The sequence below is a fragment of the Anomalospiza imberbis genome, chromosome 5 (genome assembly GCF_031753505.1).
Source record: "Anomalospiza imberbis isolate Cuckoo-Finch-1a 21T00152 chromosome 5, ASM3175350v1, whole genome shotgun sequence".
NCBI classification, from domain to species: domain Eukaryota; kingdom Metazoa; phylum Chordata; class Aves; order Passeriformes; family Viduidae; genus Anomalospiza; species Anomalospiza imberbis.
This window is the reverse complement of record NC_089685.1, coordinates 64,929,219-64,948,958: the sequence shown is the minus strand read 5'-3', so window position 1 is coordinate 64,948,958 and position 19,740 is coordinate 64,929,219. Positions and strand designations below refer to the sequence as shown.

The 19,740-nt window shown below is 35.0% G+C and overlaps 1 protein-coding gene across 8 annotated transcripts in view; it reads right to left on the bottom strand.

Moving 5' to 3' along the window:
* Positions 1-19,740, bottom strand: part of ANKS1B (ankyrin repeat and sterile alpha motif domain containing 1B) — a 401,048-nt gene that overhangs the window by 344,967 nt on the left and 36,341 nt on the right. For all 8 annotated transcript variants that reach the window (XM_068191650.1, XM_068191661.1, XM_068191653.1 and 5 more), the window contains exons 2-3: positions 10,471-10,551; positions 6,755-6,911 (exon numbers count right to left, since the gene is read on the bottom strand). In XM_068191650.1, coding sequence (XP_068047751.1) covers positions 6,755-6,911; positions 10,471-10,551 — 238 coding nt within the window. The remainder of the gene's footprint in view (positions 1-6,754; positions 6,912-10,470; positions 10,552-19,740) is intronic.

Here is a 19,740-nt window from a genome sequence, read left to right as displayed (position 1 = left end):
AAACTGCAACACAGAGGCTGGAGAAGATCCAGGTGGGAAGTGAGAAGCTTCCACTGGCAGATATGGCTTGATGACTACTAAGTATTTAAATCATTGTGTATTATTCAGACCACCATTTGGGCTTGCTTTATTACCAGAAATTCAGATTAAAATATATATATACTGTGACAAATACTACACTGCTGCAATCTTCTATCAACTACCTGAAAGAAGCTTTTTGTGCTCTAGGGACTTCTAATATATCTTTAAATAGGACCAAGCAAAGCAATTTTCTTATGTACAATTGTACACCCACAAATCACAAGCATAGATTATTAGAATTTATTTTTAAATTTTCAATATTTCATGGACAGCTAGATGAATAGGCAATTGCAGCCTGATTTTGTGTAGAATTAATATGAAAATCAGATAATTGCACATGAAATGGACAACCATGGTAATTTTTGCCTCCAGTTACACTGTATTTATATATCCAATGGAAATAGTTACACAAATAAGTTTATGTCTAACTATATTGGCATTCTGTGAGGTAAATAACAAAATACATGTTTACAATTGTAAATATCTGTCCAATATCTGCTTATGTCTGAGGGTTTTTTCAAGAACTTATGGAAGTACTAATTGAACTAATTCAAATCTTGTGGCAATGATCTAATATTGTAGCTTAAAAGTATTCTGATTAAATTTTCAAAGAAACAATAATTAAATTTGTTATGGCCCTTTTCTAAAAATGTGATAGATACAGACACAGAGACCAAACAGTGCAAGTCGCTGCTGCTGAGCAGCAAACTGGAATTTGCTCTCTCTGGATAAAGAATATCCAGCTGAATTTGCACACAAAGGCATACTGAATGGAAAAGTACATTTTAAAACAGTCTGATGCACAAAAGCAAAGTAACAAAATATTATTTTCAGATGCATAGTGTTGAACATTTTTCTATGTTTTTTATTTGCCAAATAGAAGCTACATTTCAGTTCATGACCAATTGAACTGATACAAGGTTATAAAGAGCTACATATCACTTGAATAAAGCAGAAGAATGCAACCTGGACAAACATGATAATTAAATTATCTACATATATGCCTTCAGAAGAGGCATTGTACATATTGTGTTATCAGAGCTGAGAGGTACTACCTAATTAAAACTTGATAGTAAAGCATTCTTCTTTCTTCAAAATGTAAATTAATAAATTAAATTCAGGTAGAGAAGACAAAAAATATTTTTAACCTTCAAAGAGTAAATTAAAACTTGTTTAACAGCCCTCTAAATTTACCTATTTGACAATTTAGTACTAGTTATATAAAATAAATCAGCTTAGAATGGATAGGAGACTATCGATTTTAAGGTAGTTTGTCATCATGTCACTAAAGCCACATACTGTTTTGAAGCAATATTTTTTAAATGTGAAAAATTATTCAAGAAACTGGCAATAATTTAGTGCTGTTGCCTGTATTTTCAGTTCCAAGCATAAACAATTGCTTCTGGAGTACAGAAAGCTTATGTGTTAGTACTCATTGCGATGAGCAGATAACCTGCTAAAAAATAACTGCATGCAAATTACCATTCTGTAATTAGAACATCAAATTTGATATCCAAGGGTTAAATAATGCATCTAGTGCTGAAAAAAAAAAACTAGACTCCTTGTAGAAATTTCAGATGTTTCATTATAAGTTAGCAACTACAAGACATTCTATGAGTGGTTCTAGAAAAAGATTAAAAAATAAGAACCAAGTAAAGACATACAAAACATAAGGTAAAAAGAGTAGACCAATATTATACAAACACTGTATTTAAAAAGAAGTCTCTAATATTCATGAATATTTTTTGTCAAGTAGTTACTCTTATGGTCCAAAGGACCTTGCTCAGAAATAAGGAAAGCATTCCATGATTCAGCTTTTAAGCTCTCTAAAATTTTCTTCATTATTTGTTACAAGTATTATTTCATGGGTATGATCCTGACATTTTGTAGCCTTTCTCTGAACCTCTTCTCTTCCACATACAGCCAGAACTCAGCCTGGTGTGGCAGCAAACTGAACTGTGCCTTCACAGCCCTGCATCTCATCAGTATTTGCAGGCTGTGCTACATCATTTAGCTGCTAAGGATGTGTGCCACTGCAAAATGTACAATATGTCTTGAGATCTATTCATTAGAGGGCAGATCAGCAAATATATTATAGAGACAGTTATTGTAGCTTGGCAGTCTGGTAGTGAAAAAGTACAGGAAGTATCAAGAGAATGAATGGCTATCATGAATATTATATAGGCCCTTGTGAAGCCATTATTAAACTGTGGGTAAGTTCAGGACATTTATTGTATAGTTGTGAAGTCTTTTTTTTTTTTTTTTTGCCAAGCAAGTTTTCAATCTCCTAAAGTCCATGCAAGTACTGTACAAGCAATAATAACTCATGTACTTATTTAACAGACCTTTCCAAAGGATACTCGACTCCTTTTTTTAGTCAAAGTGTTTTGATGCTGAACTTGAAAAAAGACACTTCCTAAATCACTGAGCCATTTCTTTGTCACATAATCCTGAAGTAAAGTGAACAAGACATTTGTTATTAAAAGCTTTTTACTATTCTCTCTCAGTTACGAAATGAGAATTTAAGTTTAATTTAAAGAAGGCAGGAACAACAGGAGATTCTGGAAACATCTATCTATATGGTGAATATACTCAAAAGTAGTCAACTAGAGGAAAAAAACACAAAAAAAAAAGGCTTTAATAACTAAACAATTAAATAGAGAAAAGGAGCAAAAGAATATATGCAAGACAGAGAAAGGAATGACCTCAGGATGGTCTTACTTTATGTATTAAATCAGGAAGTTTCCTGAGAGGTCCCACCAAGAAGTTAGTAACTCTGAAAAAATAAAGGAAGTTTGTTTGCAAGTTACTCAGTGTGAATCAAAATGAAGTTTACTGACTTCCCATTGAAATTCACTTTTACTTATGTTTACATCATAAAAAGGTAATGTAATACAGTTGACTAGTATGAAAAAACTTTTTTTCCCCAATTTATTGTTGCAATTGGCTTAAATTAGAGAGATTGTGTGTGCATTTTTTTCCATCTAAAGAAAGTACAGTAACAGTTACAAGGGAAACTCAAATTGATACACTAGCATCAAATTAATTGAGGGGTAAAATCAAATACAGAACTTGAAAAAGATTGGGTTTGCAGACTATTTTGGAATTGAATTGAACTTCTGGAAGTCCATGAGGTGTCACAGAGAAGTCTGTGTTTCATTTGGGCAATTTGGAGAAGTTTGCAAATATATTAAAATTTAGCTGTTTACATCATATGAATACATCCTGGACTGTTTCTTTATATTTCAGGAGAATTTCTGAATAGTTTTAAAGAAATGTGGGTGGGTTTTGTGGCAATTACAATTTGATGCACAGGCAAATTCCACAGCACACTGAACCCATAAAAATTTCAGAAGTGTTCATATTTTTCCTGTAAATTTTTCATAATTCATAGCCTGTGTATATATATAATTGGAATATATTTCATTAATATTTAATAAGACATTTAAAGTTATCCCTGATGTAATTCACATTTTTTCCTGAAAAAAACCAAACACTGCATATTGACCTGTATGCAGCTTTTATTAACCATTTTTTCATAGATTAGGAATTATTATCAATGATGCAATTTTATGATAGAAGTTACCACAACAAATGTTTTAGCTATCCAGACCCGTTCTACAGAAATAAACTGTAAGTAGTTTGACTGTTAACAGCACACCTTTTTTTTTATTATCAACTAACAAATCTTGATCTCATACTGTTTTAATTCAGTTTATAATTTATATAACTTTAAATCTTCATCAATGAAGTTAAACACTTCTATTTTTGCAATGTCACCATATTTTGTGATTGAAAACATACACCATGCCTATCAACTAAGACTCCTACATTAGACAGTGCTAGAATTCTTTGTACATAATTGTTATGCTGTAACCGTTCTCTGTGTGGAGAGCTGCCAGTCTACATTCCACCACCCCCATAACGTAATTGTCATTTAACTGTTTGTCTCTTTACTGTTTGTTCCAATTTTATGTAATAGGAACAGCAGGGGGCATTCAGAGCTTTAGATGCTGGATATGGTTGCATATGATGCTACTTTACTGCATTTTCAAAGTGTAGAATGCAGTTAGATCAATTTACAATATACCATATAAAATCCATTATTTCATCTAATATACATTTATGCATCACGAACTTGTTGTCATTTATTTCTTTGTTCAGTCATCCATTGCTTTCCCATAAGTTTTTAGAAGCATTTCTTTCATATAGCATTTCAGATAGGTGAAAATATAAATGTATTACAAATGAGTTGCAATAACTTTTAGATCATTAACAATTTCTTAAAATGCAAATAATTACATCTTAAAATGATACTTAAAAAACCCACCAACAACAAAACAAAGGGAAAAATCTGACTTGAGTGCACTATTTTTTACAGTGAAAGTGTAATGAAAAACAGCTGTCCTTATGTTCAGCTCTCAGAAGCAAAAAGGAAAAAAGAAAAGTAGTCCAGGATTTCTTACAAGCCATAGCTTCAGCTCCAGAGAGAAGTTACAAGAGCTTTGAGGAGTCACCTGCTTTACAGAGCCTATCTGCAAATACGCAAAAGCCTCAGAACCCTACAGGCTGATGGGAATGAACAACAGGTGTTAGGGTGAGGATGCCTCTCAGGTGTTATTTGAGGATACGTAGTTGGGGGTAGCTCTGTAACAACACCACATTCCCTCTTTCTGGGATAGAGAGGCTATTCTCCTGCACAGAGTGCTAATTAGCAGAGGTGCCAGCAAAGTAGGCAACATACTAAACCTGGCCATTGTCTAGAGTTTAACTTCAAAGTTTAATATTATCAAGATGCCCTTAAAAGACTTAAGATGCAACATTTCTTGTGAGGATTGCTCACATGTTTTCTATTAAAAGGTTTTTGGGTTAAATGCATAAACAGGAGGACATCTGAGAACCTTTTTTTGAGTCAGTGGAGTATAGAAGTATCAGCTATATCCCAGCTTATTTTCTCCAGTGATCAAACCAGATACAGAACACCTAATCAAATTTGACAATATTCTAGAAGGCTGGAGGTATATGTGGAATTGGAGAGAAGTAGGTTTGAATTTACATTTCTCTTTCTGAAATACCTTTTTCACTCTCGCCCTCTCTGACACAGTTTCCAGTACTCTGTCTGTAGAATACAAGTAATGTCTTCAAGCAAATGTGTGATACACAATTCAATAGTTGCTTTTTGTTGCATAAATAAAACTGAAAAAACCTCTCCTTGACAAAAGGTAATCCTACAGTTCAACTGGTTTCATCCTACATAAAACAGCTGATGAGAATGAGAAATCTGGAGAATGATGTAATGTGAAACTGAAAATCACAGAATGACAAATTGAGTTTTGTTTTTTTCTTGACTGTGTTAGAGGACTACATGATTTCACAGAAGACTGTCACATGGACATATTATTTGACTTTTCTATATTTCCTGCACTAATGCTTGATAATCATATCTTAGTTATTGTATGGATTCCAATGGCTAGGTGTATAACCTCAGCTATCAAACAGATTACTCAAAGCATGGTATCTCACACTGGTTAAGTGTTTGTAATCTAGGTCTCACATTTCTTATTTTCTCACAGTTTGCCTTCTGGCCACACTAACATAGGTACTGAGAGAACAGTTAATTTGTTAGATTGCACTTTGCCATTTGAGGTGCTGTGGGGTGCCAGGTGGTACCATACCTGAATTTAACCACTCACTCCACACAGACCTGGGAATTCTGAGCACCCTCTGTCACACTCTCAGGTCCATGCAGAGTTACTGCAGGGCCTCAGAAAGTACTGCATTTCTGCATTTGATCTCTTGAATCCTCCTTTTAGTCAGCTGAATAGTCCTACTGGCTCCTACGATTACACATCCCAGACCTCTGTGGAACCAAAAGGTGCACAGACAGGCAACATAGGCATTTATAGCTTAAATCTGAATTAGCAGCTGACTCCCACCTTCACATTCCAAGCCTCTGACTACCCTAGCAAATGCAATTGCTTAATGGTTACTACCTGCATTTCACAGCCTACTTCCAGTTCTTAAGCAGCTGAGCCTAGATGGTGTCAAATTTTAATCAGCTACTTTCTATTCCTAAATACTAATCCTATGAATGGACCATATATATAGAATAAAACCAGAAGGTGTACCATATGTTTGACAGCAGAATGCAACATGCTTATACTGCCCTTACACACTGTAATACTCTCAATTTTTTCTTGGTCTTTTTCTTTTTATGTGTGCTTTGTGCTGCATGTGCATCCCCCTGCAGTCCATCTGGTTTGTCATTTACCTCTGCATATCTGATTTACAGTACTCTTAAAATATTCCAAGGACATTAATTTTATCTCAAAGATTTTCAGGAACTTAATATCTAATAGAGTAAAAAATACACCATTTGTGAAAATTACAACCATACAGAAAAAATGCAGAGTTAGAGTATGTCTTATGAGATTTTTCCAAAACAAACGCATGGTTTTTCCATACTTTTTTAATCTAATTTTCTTTAAGTCAGTACCTATTCAGAAGAAAGGTATCAGGTATGATCATAATGCAATATTTTCTCAGTCTTGGAGAAGAAATTACTGAAACAATGGAAAATAGACTTTTTAAAACTTTTCTATAAATTGGTCAGACTCAAAGAATATGTGCTTTTTTCCTGATGATGCACATAAAATATTTTTTATCACTTCACCTGTTCATTCACTCTGGAGTGTGATGGTCCATGATGGATGAGAATCTTCACAATATCTACATCTCCTCTCCAAGCAGCCAAGTGAATAGGAAAGTAACCTTTATTATCTGCTACATTGGTTGATGCTTCATACTGAAGTAATTTGAGAACTATATCCCTGGAAAACAGGAAGTAAATCTAAAAATCAACAGGAAGCTAATTTTATTAAGTTTTTACATGAACATACATATGACTAATATTTTTATCCTGGAAAATAGAAATAAAACAAACTTGTACTTCAAGCAAAACAGCCATAAAAATGAAGACCAGTAATTTCTGAAAATTAAATAGATAGTGAAACAGAAAAAGCTATTAATTGTAATGATTCTTATTATGAATACCATCAACAATATTATCAGCTGGCCACAGAACCTTTTTTAGAATTTGCCTGTACAGAACATGCACGTGTCCCTCAAAGCACTAAAGCAGAGAAGTACTCATGTCCCCATCACTGCTGAATTCCGGAGGCAGGATGACAAGAGGATAGTTTGATGGACACGTTTCTTACCATAAGGCTTAAGTAATAATCTTTTCTCTTCTTTAAGACATTATCTTAAAGATAGTTAGGAAACAATTTAATGATGATCTAGGTAGATGTATGAAATAACTTCTGTGCATAACTTCTATGAAATAACTGCTATTTTCACTTCCCACATTCAGCAGCCTTGTAGCAGTGAGGGGAAAAGTGACTTATTACCATTTTAATTCTCTTTATATTCCTTGTGGTGTGGCTTATCATACATTAAGCAAAAGATTAGCATAAATTGGCATATTCCATCCCTGATTTTTAAGCAGTCTCCTGTACTTAACTTCAAAAGCTGAACTGAAAATCAGCTGTGTGGCATGATAACATTACCAATTATGTCAGAAAGTAAATAAATTCTGTCTTACTGCTGCATTTGTAGTCTCATAGTTAGACACAGTCAGGCCTTATTAGTTATTAAGCTAAGAGAATCTAGGATCCAGTGTGAGCACTTTTTACAAATATGGAAACACCAACTTACTGATTTGGCTCAAAACATCAGTGAGGGCAGGGAGCTCAATGTAGCCTATGTTACAACAAAAAAAAAAAAAAAAAAACAAACTACAAATTGACTTCAAATTAAGACAGAAGATAAATCTAAGGCAATTATTCTTCCAACCTTGATGGAACCTTTTTACTTGCATTTTGAAAGAAAAATATGGTGAGTTTGGAGAGAATATATCCAGGCCAAAAGAAACTCCCAGTTGTCTTCAGAAGATACTGGAGAAATCGTGGTCTAAGCTTTGAGGAAAATTTAAGCTGGATTTTGGTTACTCCTGACAAGGTCGAATGCCATGAGACCAGCCAAAAAAGAGCAGGTCCACTACAGAAAGATTTGTTACATAAAAAGTTCCAGAAAAGGGACTCCTGAGGGAAACTTTTTAGTACACATAAGGTTTGAGAGACTTCCCATTAAATAATAGTTAGTCTTGTGGGAAATCACCCTATGAGAGCTAGACATACACAGCAGTTCCTTTCAAAGGAACATCAAACGAAGGAAGCATAAACCAAACTAAGTGGAAGAAAATAAGAAGAAAAACCTTGCACAGATGAAATCTATAGATTAAAACATACAGGAATTTTCGGGAAGAGTTTATTGCGAGATTCAAGCCACAAAATAGAGCATGCATCTCCTTCATCCTTTCAAGTATGTCCTGACCCACCACACTTATCTAGGGTGAGTCTTTTTTAGTGCTTTGGCAGAACTTTTTCATTTTGTACAAACACATTTCAGAGAGGAGGACACCAAAAGTCCTTAGCCCAGTAACATTACTGGGCTAAGTGAAATTACTTAGGGAGACAGATTCCGGTGCCTGCCCCAGATATTATTTAATTACTTATATAAAGCAGAATAGCTTCCCAATGAAAGAAAATTATCCCAGAATAAACAAGAAGGGGGGAATTCATCACATTCAGTGATCAAGCAAGGATTTGAACAATGGTGTCCAAGCATTCCAGCCACAAATTCTTATGTTCTTAAAAGACTCCGAAATCTCTCCGGTTCAACCTAGTGTAAAGTGGGAAAAATTAAAATCCCAGAAATTTTTAAAGGACAGGAAATTCTAAGTGAGAAGATTCTTGTGTAAAACAACTGTATGTAATTTTGAATATCAAGTTTGAAAACTCAAAGTGTAAAGTAATTTATGGTAATTTATGACAAGTAACAAAATTAAGACCACTAGGTGTCTGTCCAATTCTCTTGCTGGCCAGGCTTCCATTGCAGCAGGATCAGTATAATGGCCAGGGTAACAGGTCCTGAAGCACTTATGATTTATCACAAAATACCTCATGATGTATTTCAACTTACTTTAATATAACAAGGCAGAATTGTGATGTCAGTTACTGCTACTTATTCTGCTGTGAGTGTAAAAGGTCACAGCAGCTAACACTGGACTTCTCAAAGGCTGTAGTTATATCTGCTGTTGTACATAAGTCCACATTTTTAAGTCCTCCCTGAACTTGGAATAAGTTTGGGCAATAGCGTGTCTAAAATCATCATTTGGCTTTTGCATGTTTTGGGATTTTATATTGCTAGGATTCACTTGAAACCTCTGATAGTTTCAGTGTTTATACAGTAATATTTTTAAGTTTCTGTGTAACTATTACTGTATTGCTAGTATTAAATATACTAATCCCAGTTTTCATCTATTTAAAATCAGCAATCTTTGCAAGCCAATGCTTGGGGTTTGGTCAAAAACTAGCAATAGCACAAGAAACAATCCATAAATCAAACAAAAATGCTGAGCTTAACAGACCATATTAAGAACTTAGACCTAATTTTACAGTAGTAAAAATATAGATGATTCTGAACATCACTACATAGCTCAAACTTTGGAAAATACACAATATCTAGTTCAAGAGTTTATATATTTATTTAGAAAGAATATCCCATATTTATCAACAGATTGATCCATCCTAAAGAAAATAGGCACCTTCCTAGAATACAATTGAAGACACATCCTGAAAGTTCTAATTTTTCCATAGAAGGATGCAAAAATTGTGCAACAAGTAAGCTAAATATATAATTATATATCTATGTGTTATTTTATGGGCAGTCCAAAGAATTGCCTGCATTAAAATTCACACAAGTCACTCTTAATTTCCACTGGGTTTGGATCAATTCTTGTTTCACCAAAGCTTTATGGCAAAACTTTCTTTACTGAAAATACACTTTTCCCCCCTGCTTTCAAGTGTATAACTACTAAATATTCTTTCCACATTACTTTTGCTTTGATAACAATTAATCTCTACTGTTGTTTCACAAAATTGCTTCCTGAAATGTTCACACTCTACATATATGTACATTCAGAAATATAACACAATATTTTCTGCTGCAATTTCCCAGCAATGAAAAAGCACTAGAGTCAAGACTAGCAGTAACAATGCTAAATTTCCCAAAAACCAAGGAAGAATTTGGAAGAAGCAGTAGAGAATCAATTGCTTTTAAACTACAATTCCCATTTGTCATTACGACTTATTGATATTGATGACAGTATCAAAAGATCTTATATTAATATATTCCCTTGGAAAGAAAGCTCTTTTAATAAGTCAGTGTTTGCCAATTTTTGGTACAAATCTCAGAACTATGCTATATTTTCCTTGCATTACACAGTTAAATATCATTCTACATAAAAACTAAATGTGAGGCACTTACTTGTGTCCATTTAAAGCTGCATGATGTAAAGCAGTATAACCTGAACTGTCAGTGCAGTTTATGTTTGGTCCTCGCCAGATGCTGTAAATAAAGCAAAATTGTGATGTTAATTTTTTGGCTTGGCAAATACAGAAATGTCAGAAATTTTATCTACAAATAATCTAAAGATCTCTGCAACAAGTGTGATAAAGCTTTAAGATATGAATTACCTTGAAAGAAACTTAAAATAGCAAGTGTCACCTTGTTATTGATATAATTTATTTATAAAAATAATTTTACACATCCATCTATATGAGAACCATGAACTTTATGTAGGGCAGACTCAAAGACTGATGACAGAATAGTCATTTAAATTAGATCTGTGCTGCCTCTATTACTCTGGTAATTACACTGAGGTTATAATCTGATTTTGTACTACTTTTCCACAAGTATATATTCATTGTCTTTAGGTCAGTTAGTCTAGAATCAAACAAACATCAGATCAGTAAAAACCAATGATATTGTTTAAAGGGGAAAGAAATTTGTTCTTTTTACTTAACTTGATATTTCAGCTGATTATGTTTTTAAAATGAATTAGATATACTTTTAAAAATAAGTTAATTAAATTACATTTTGTTATCTTTACATATTTTTACAGACAGCCTCATTGCATGTCCTGTTTAACCAGTCTCATGATCTATTCTGGACTTTTAAAAAAACAAAGGACATATTTTGTTTCAAAGTGGAAAACATGGCTGCTAATCTACCAAAACCAACACCAAAATCAAGCCCTGGAAATGGGAAAACAGAGGTGTATTGAGAACCAGCAGGCTTTTTTATCTGACTACATTTGAAACTGATTCTATCCTTTACAGAAGCAATTTACTTTTCTGTAACAGTTTTCATCATTAGTATTAAGACTGCCAGAACATAAAATTATGAGTCCTGAATTGCAGTCTATAGTCATTAGTTTCTAATACAGTGCTAAACAGTCACTGGCAAGCCATATTTCCCTTTACTTCATACATCAGAATTAAGTGCTGTTGCTTAAAGAAAATAACTTGAAACTAATAAGTAAAAAGAATTTTTCATCCTGACATTTTTCATTGTCTACATCAGTAAAATGACATGTTATACTTAACATATGATTTTTAAGAACTATTTACTATTGAATCGGTATTTTATTACCTATAAAATGGAATATATATATGTATATATATATATCCACACTAGGGAATACTGATGTAGACTGGTCTCTTTCATTGTGTGTATTTGAATGATTCATTAGCTCATAAACTTCAGCAGTTGTTTTCTCACAAGTAATACTGTGTGCATACAGAATTATTTGTGCGAAACATTGTGTTCTGCACTGAGCATAATTCTACATAATGCTGGGTACCTCACCTCTCCCTGCAATTTACTTTCTTGGAAGAACAGGATTCAATTATTTTCTTGGGTGCAAGGAAGCAAAAAAAAAAGTAACTTTTTAAACAATCTGCTCAGACATCTACAGATGTTCTTTTCTACAGAAGCCATTCTAATCTTTTCAATTAAAGGAAGTTATTTTAACTTCATAGTATTGTAAAAATTGAGTCCATGAACTGACAGCTCCTCTGCAATAGATGTTATTTATATGGCAAAGACAATCCTTTTTTATTAGAAGCAAAGAAGTACTTATGTATTGATAAGGTACAACCTCTCATACTTTTGTATAGTGTTTATCAATTATTATTTATTGAATTATATTTTCATCCTTTGATATATACCAGCTTATAAGAGAATGAAGAAAACAAGAAGTGGTATGGAAAGTAAGATTTTAAATATTACAAAAGATACATTACCAATCAGAACATAATTTGCTTGGTTATGATAGCTTCCTTGCTTTGACTTGGAGTTGTTAGGATTTGTCTGTCGATTGTTTTTTTCAAAATGCAAGGATCAGTGAATTCATATACTGTTCAAGATGTACTAAGCATCATGAATTTAAAAATAAAAAAAGCAAAACTAAAAACTAAAACACTCCTACCAAAACTCCCTAAAATTATCCTCATTCATTCTTCCCTAGTTTTCTTCTTCAATCCATTCACTAATCAAAACATTGTTGTATTTCCTGACTCTGGTCTTGGGAAATATTTTTCAACTGAAATTATACCGATTTAAAAAAAAAAGCCTCAGACTTCATTAGAGAACATATAAATCCACCTGTGTGAAATTCCTCATGACACAGGTGTGGCAGCTGAGAGGCAAAGGACAAAAGACGATGAGCAAATGCTGATGACTCAGAGACATGAGACAGGATGGACAGACTAATCACTGTTAGCTCCCAAAGGGTACACAAAGGCACACTTAAAACCACAGCGTGGTTATCAAACTGCAGAACACAGCAAACACGAGCAGGACTCGGCTGCACGCAGCTCTCTTCCCTTGGGCCCATGCTGAAATCCTCAATCTTGCATTGCAACAGGTCCGGTATATACACGGGATATTTATGCTTTGATAACTGAGCATCAAATTCAAATTGGACAGTCTGAATACCAATTCTTACATTCTAAAACTCCCAGCTTCAGCAAAAGCTCTTCTCTTGCCATTAAAATACAGCAGGACAGAAGTCCAGTCATATATAAGCTCAATAAAAAGCAGCTGACATCAAACAAAAGTCAAGTATGGACTGAGGAAAAGCCTTAAATCCCTTTTTTAGTATCATAAACATATATAACATGTGAAGAATCATTAAATATATTGATTTATCTGTGTATTAAAACACCTGTAAAAGCAACACCAAGGAGGATCTGGCAGAAAACCAATACCATTCACTGTCCAGAAAAGAATAGTCGTTAAAAGAAAATTAGCAGCTCTTTGGAACACTGTTAATATTGAATGTTCTCAAAAACATATTTCTTCCAGTGATGCTGTCAACCAAATTTCTTAATGTGGCAGGCATTAATAGGGAATGTTAGGAATCTGTGGAAACTGTTGTCCCACGTACATCAGTAAATTAAAACCTTCCCCTTATGTAATGGATTTTTAAAAAGTGATTGTTTAAAAAGTGATTGAACCTACTTTTCGTGCAAAAAAAATTAGTTTTCATTCAATGGTGAATTAAAACATGATTATCAATTGGTTTTTTCCATCACATATTGCTAAAGAAAGGCACAAAGAAACAGAAGTCTGTTTTACTATTTACATTATTGCTAAAAGCAGAACAATCTCCTTCTTGAGTTTGTTCTCACTGTGGACAAAACACTGATCTTATGAACTGATGTCTAATATTAATAGAAAATACTCCTTACTTGGTAAGAAAATTACTGGGTTTTTTTTAATGAGCTTAAGTAGCTACATATAAAGAGTAGAATTTCAAAAGAAACATGAAGGTGACAAATAAAAAATGGTTAGTTGATTGATTTCTTATTTAACTATGCTTTTTGGAAAGAAATAATTGTGAAGTGGCTGCTGTTACACACCAGAACAGCAAGGAAATAAGAGCTTTCTCCAGCTAATCATCACACAGACACACTCTCCACCAACAGTACAAGAACTACGCTTACAAGGTATGCCTAGTTTTTCAATCACATTTCTTCTCTCTATATATATCTGCAGTATATAATTCCATTATCATTATACTATTTCATGACAGCACAATAATATTTCTGGTCCTTCTATAGTAGCTTTGCCGAGGCAAAAGGAAAATATTCTTGGTAAACAAAAATAATTTTTAAAAGCCTTAGAAAGCTGCCTGATGACATGACATTCTAAATTTCATTCTCTTTCCATTGATGTCAATGGCAAACATCAAGCAATTCAGATTTACACAGCCCCTTACTGTTGCTGTGTTCCACAGAATAAACACACATTACAGGAATTTGTCTTGTTCTGAGCCGAAGTCTTCCAAGTTTTCCACGCTCTTTGTTAATCTGACAGAAACACATTGACTGAAGTTTTTTTAAGCACACAGCCAGGCTCTTTATTAGTGCTCTGCCTACATACACATGTTCATTTGTGTACACTCAGTTTATACAAAGTGCACAGACAATTTAAAAATGCAACCTTTTACACAGTAATATGTATCATCATTCAAACATATAATAATAGTGTTACTTATTGTGAACAGCAGAAAAATAGCTCCCATTCTCTACTATATGCACGAATATGCCAAATTGACAACTCTTGCTCTAACCTATATAAATTAATGTTACTTATCAAAGATACAAATGTATCATTTCAGTGATTTTTTTCCAATGGATTCCTCTTTGATGCAATCCAGTGTTCAGCCAAATATACTGTCCTATAAGAATATACATTCCTTTTTCATGTATGGTTTTACCTATTATGAACACGTCTCTGCTGAATTTGATGTACATCTTCAAATTACTTCAAAGACAGTAAATTTAAATATTTGCCTTTAATAGCAGTGGAGATAAAACCCTTTTAGAAAGTCATATTTTAAAGCCTAATAAATAACTGTACATGCAAAAAAATTGAAAAATGTATTTTAAGACTAACTTCAAGCAGGCACAGTTATAGGTATTAAATAAAAAAAAAAAGATATTTTGAGTAAGACCATCCTTAATTTTCTTTCCAGTATCAAAAAAACCTGTTGCATGAAGCAACTGAGTTAAAAATCTCAAATTAAAATAATATTTTTTCTGATTTAGTGCTTTTGTTGTATCAGTACAACACATGACTGAAGATGAGTTGAAAAAGAGTTTCACATTTCAATTTTGAATGTGGTAATTTCACTTTGATTCCTGCTTTTTAGTTGCCCCAATATAAATAATAAAACAAAATTAAGATCAACTATTCATGAGATTAAGGATTTTATTCAAGTTCAGGTTCCAAAGTTTATTCCACTTGTTTTCTTTAACCTGGATCCGTTTACAGTCTTGGCCTTAGTGCAAGTCTGCAAAACTCGAGGATTCCACCCAACTGTGATCTTATTTCCATACTGAGTCTCTTCAATTTATAATTTCTTTTCGATATATCAATTGCAATACATATTATGAGTTTGATTTTCAGTATACAACCTTTAGCCATTACTATATTTAACCTAGCTACAACAGTCGGTTAGAAAAATATCTTTTTCCAAATAGGCAAACAGCAGGATCAACACTTAGAGTGATAACACAAGCATGGAAGTAAAAAGGGTAATTTAAGAAAAAATATAGAAGTATGGGACTATGTCCAACAACATAAGACTCAGAAAACAGTATCTTACTAGATATTTTTTACAAGATTATTGTTTTTCAAGTTATTTGAAGAAACATTGCTAAATGGACACTGATAGATTTAACAGGCTACATCTACCAAGACTAAAATTTGGAGTAGGGCAGCAGCATTTAGAATTATGCAAATAGCCTAATGTCCAAGAGATAACCTCATATACTTGCTGACTACCGTTCTTGCTATCACTAACTGTATTTTTGGTTCAAGAATGATGAGACTCATACCATTATTAGTCCAACCTATCATCCATTACTTCTCCAGTGGAAAGGACTACAAAAAGGTCAATTATAAATGACTGAAAGTCAGTGTGCTGCTGAGAAGAGGCAGAAAGCCAGACACAGAGACCAAGGTGTCACAGCACATACAGTACACAGAGTATCACCATACAAAATCAAAAGGCTTCAACCCACACAGAGTAACATCATACCTCATCAGAAGGCTTCAAGCATCTACCCATACAGAGAAACATCATATCACTCCAGAAGACTACAAGCATCTACCCTTCTCAGTCTTTAGCCCAACCTTTTATATCCCTCATTGTTCATGCATTGCACCTGTGTGCCTTGTGTTCCCTCTGGTGATTGGTCAGTGCAGTCAGTACTCCATGTCTCATTACCTTTTATATCCCTCATTGTTCATGCATTGCACCTGTGTGCCTTGTGTTCCCTCTGGTGATTGGTCAGCGCACCTCAGCACTCCATGTCTCATTACCTTCAATGCTGTTCACCGGCCCTGCACAGCTGCAGCCCATTGGGGATGAGGCTCCGTACACCTCCATGTCTCATTGCTTTCAATACTGCTCACCTGCTTTTCACAGCTGTAGCCCATTAGGGATGAGGCTTGGCCACAGCCCCACGCCCAATTACCACAAACTGTGTGTGTACCTATGCCAAAGGCCTGGACATCCAGAAGAGACTTAGTCACGATGAGTCTTACAGAGAGAGAATATGGCCTTATCCTTTGAATAACCTCAGGATAAAAGAACTGCAATTGAAAGAAAAAGGTTTTACAAAAGGGCATTTTGAAAGAGCTAGGACTTAAGAAACAATTTTAAAGGAACTCCTGAGATGAGAAATTATAGAACCTGTAAATGAGGACATTACGATTGTGAAGTACCCAAAGAACAGGTTGGAATAGTACTGAGATGATTGGAAAGTATACAAATTCTTAGTCACATGTTAGGTTATGTGATAAACAGCTCTTGTTTATCCACAAAGGAGCACAAGGGGACAACAGAAAGTTGGAGAATCAAGCAATGCCCTAGCCTCGCTACTCTGGAGCTCATCACAGAACATCAGCAGTGCATTAAAAGCCCATCCATGTAAGTCCAGCAGAGCAGAGCAGCACCACGGCAGGCAAAGACACACCTCGCTGGGGTCCCCTCCCAAAACTGTGCTGTGAGAGCCTCCATCCCACTGCCTAGGGGTGACACATATCAACATGTGGATAACAATGCTGGATAACACTTCAAGCTGAGAGACACCACTGTCTAGGGCTACGGGACATGTGGATTGAGTAGGATTTCCAATGGGATATTTAGGGGAGGAACCAAAGGCAGGGAAAGGGATGGATTTAGGTGATTTGGGGAGAAACAAGTTTGAGAAGATAGAGGGATAAGGGGAAAAAAATGGTTGATCACTTTTGTATAGTTGGTTCTGCAGCACAATAAGTTGGTCATGTCCTGCACTCAATCTTACTAAATTCTGATTCTATTTCCCGGGGCAAGGGCCTCTATCCTGTGTGCATGTATGAAGGCCAAACTATCTGCACCTGAGTCAGATGATGGGTTAGTGAGAATATATGTCAGTCTGGCCAGGAAATGGAGCAAATGAAGGTCTCCATACCAGAAACTGGAGGGAGACCTTCGATCAGAGGCTGCAGCTGTAGTGTGGGTGTGTGAGACAGTGTGTGATTGCTAATAAAGACCAAGCTGGACCAGTCAGCAAAGTAGGTGAAGTAGTCTGGGAGCCAGTTGTGTGGCTGTATGTCTCTGAAGTTAAGACATCTATATTAAAAATACTAGAGAAACCAGTGGTCTTGTACGGTTGACATGACTACTGGGAGGCATGTCCTACGACTCTTCAGATTAGACAGTCTGTGCTTGTGTAACTACATGCAAATTTAGGTATGCTCAGTTTGGGAAAGAATCCACCTAGAAAAACATATTGATGAGCACTCAGTCTCTCCAATTAAATGAGTAAATTATTTACTCATTATTATGAGTAAATGAGTAAATTATTTTACTCAGTATGGTAAAATCTAAATACACTAAACCTGAAGAGAAGTCACATGATCTATTTTAACTGAGTTAGAACTCTGTTTACTTGAAGCTGCAATCAATTTCCCTTGAGGGTATGTAGTTTTATGTAGACTATCAGGGTATCCTGATAGTCTTAATAGTTACATCACTTTAAATGTTGTAAAAATCAGTTAAAATGCAAAAACTAAAAGGAGAAACACATTGACTTCAGGATGATGTCACACAAATAACAGGAAATCAGTTATGCTTTATTTTAAAAATCTGTCATATATAAAGTAACTTTGCATTTGACCTTTATCTAACCAGTCTGGCTTCATCATTCCTTATGGACTACTCATCTAGAAGTACACTGGCTGAGTATACTGCATAACTGTGGCTATAATCAGAAAGCAAAATGTTCCTGACTAGTACTGGTTAGCTTTTACAGTCAAGACCAATTTGCCTGGAGTAGTTAAAAGAGAGAAAGCATTCATCAGTTATGACATAAGGGTTCCTCTGTGTTCCAGTTGTCTATAGGGACAAGCTGGGGTTTTGCTTAGTCCACAGAGAACCATAGTAACTCCAGCTTGTCAGTGATGAGTCAGACAGATCTTTGGATTTAATCCAGGGTTCTGACCTTGAAAATCCAGTCATTCTGACAGGAAAAAACATTACCTCTCATTTAGCATCATCCTGCAGAAGAATGCTGTAAGAACAAGTACTAAATTATGAAAATACACATCCAAAACCAGATCAGCAGGCAGTACTTTAATAAGTAAAATCATTCATGTTTAAGCAATGTGAATCATGTTCTAAAACCATTGCCAATGGTATGTATGATCTTAGGTGATCTGAGCAATCTGAAAGAATACTACATGGCTAATGCTGAAGATCAGTGCATCAGTTAAATGTTCCTATGAAGAACAACTCCACACTCATTGTATCACGAGTTTGGGCTCCCTAACATGTATGAGGTAGTTTGGTTCTATGTATTTGTTATGAATCAGACCTATGTACTTTGTATAAGATCTATAGATTGATCAAGATTAACCAGGAACACAGCTCACTGTGTTATTTACTATTAGGCCATATAATTGAGAAAGGCTAATTGCTGTGGCTATATCTTTTTTCAGTGTGAATACAATACTTATGGGTACATTCATATATTAAACTCCCTCCATAAATAAATGCTGGGTTCTTTCAACTCTTTTCACATAACTAATACTTAGTGAAATTACATAAACAATAATTATTTTTCTATAAGCACAACAGAAATCAGTCTTCTGGGTGGTTGTGAAAGCCCTTGCATATCACATGATTCTAAGTATATCAAACACTCATCAGTTGGTTGAGGGAGGGGATTGTCCCATTCTACTCTGCATTAGTGCGGCCTCACCTCGAGTGCTGTGTGCAGCTTTGGTTGCCACAATGTAAGAATGATATAAAACTGTTAGAGAGCAACCAAAGGAGAGTTACAAAGATGGTGAAAGGCCTTGAGGGGAAGCTGTATGAGGAGCAGCTGAGGTCACTTGGTCTGTTCAGCCTGGAGGAGACCTGAGGAGAGATCTCATTGCATTTACAACTTCATCATGATGGGAAGAGGAGGTGCAGACACTGATGTCTTCTCTGTGGTGACCAGTGACAGGACACAAGGGAATGACCTGAAGTTGTGTCAGGGCAGGTTTAGGTTGGGTATTAGAAAACAGTTCTTCACCCAGAGGGTGTTTGGGCACTGGAACAGGCTCCCCAGGGAAGTGGTCACAGCACCAGCCTGCCAGAGCTCAGGGAACATTTGGACAATGCTCTCAGGCACAGGGTGTGACTCCTGGGGA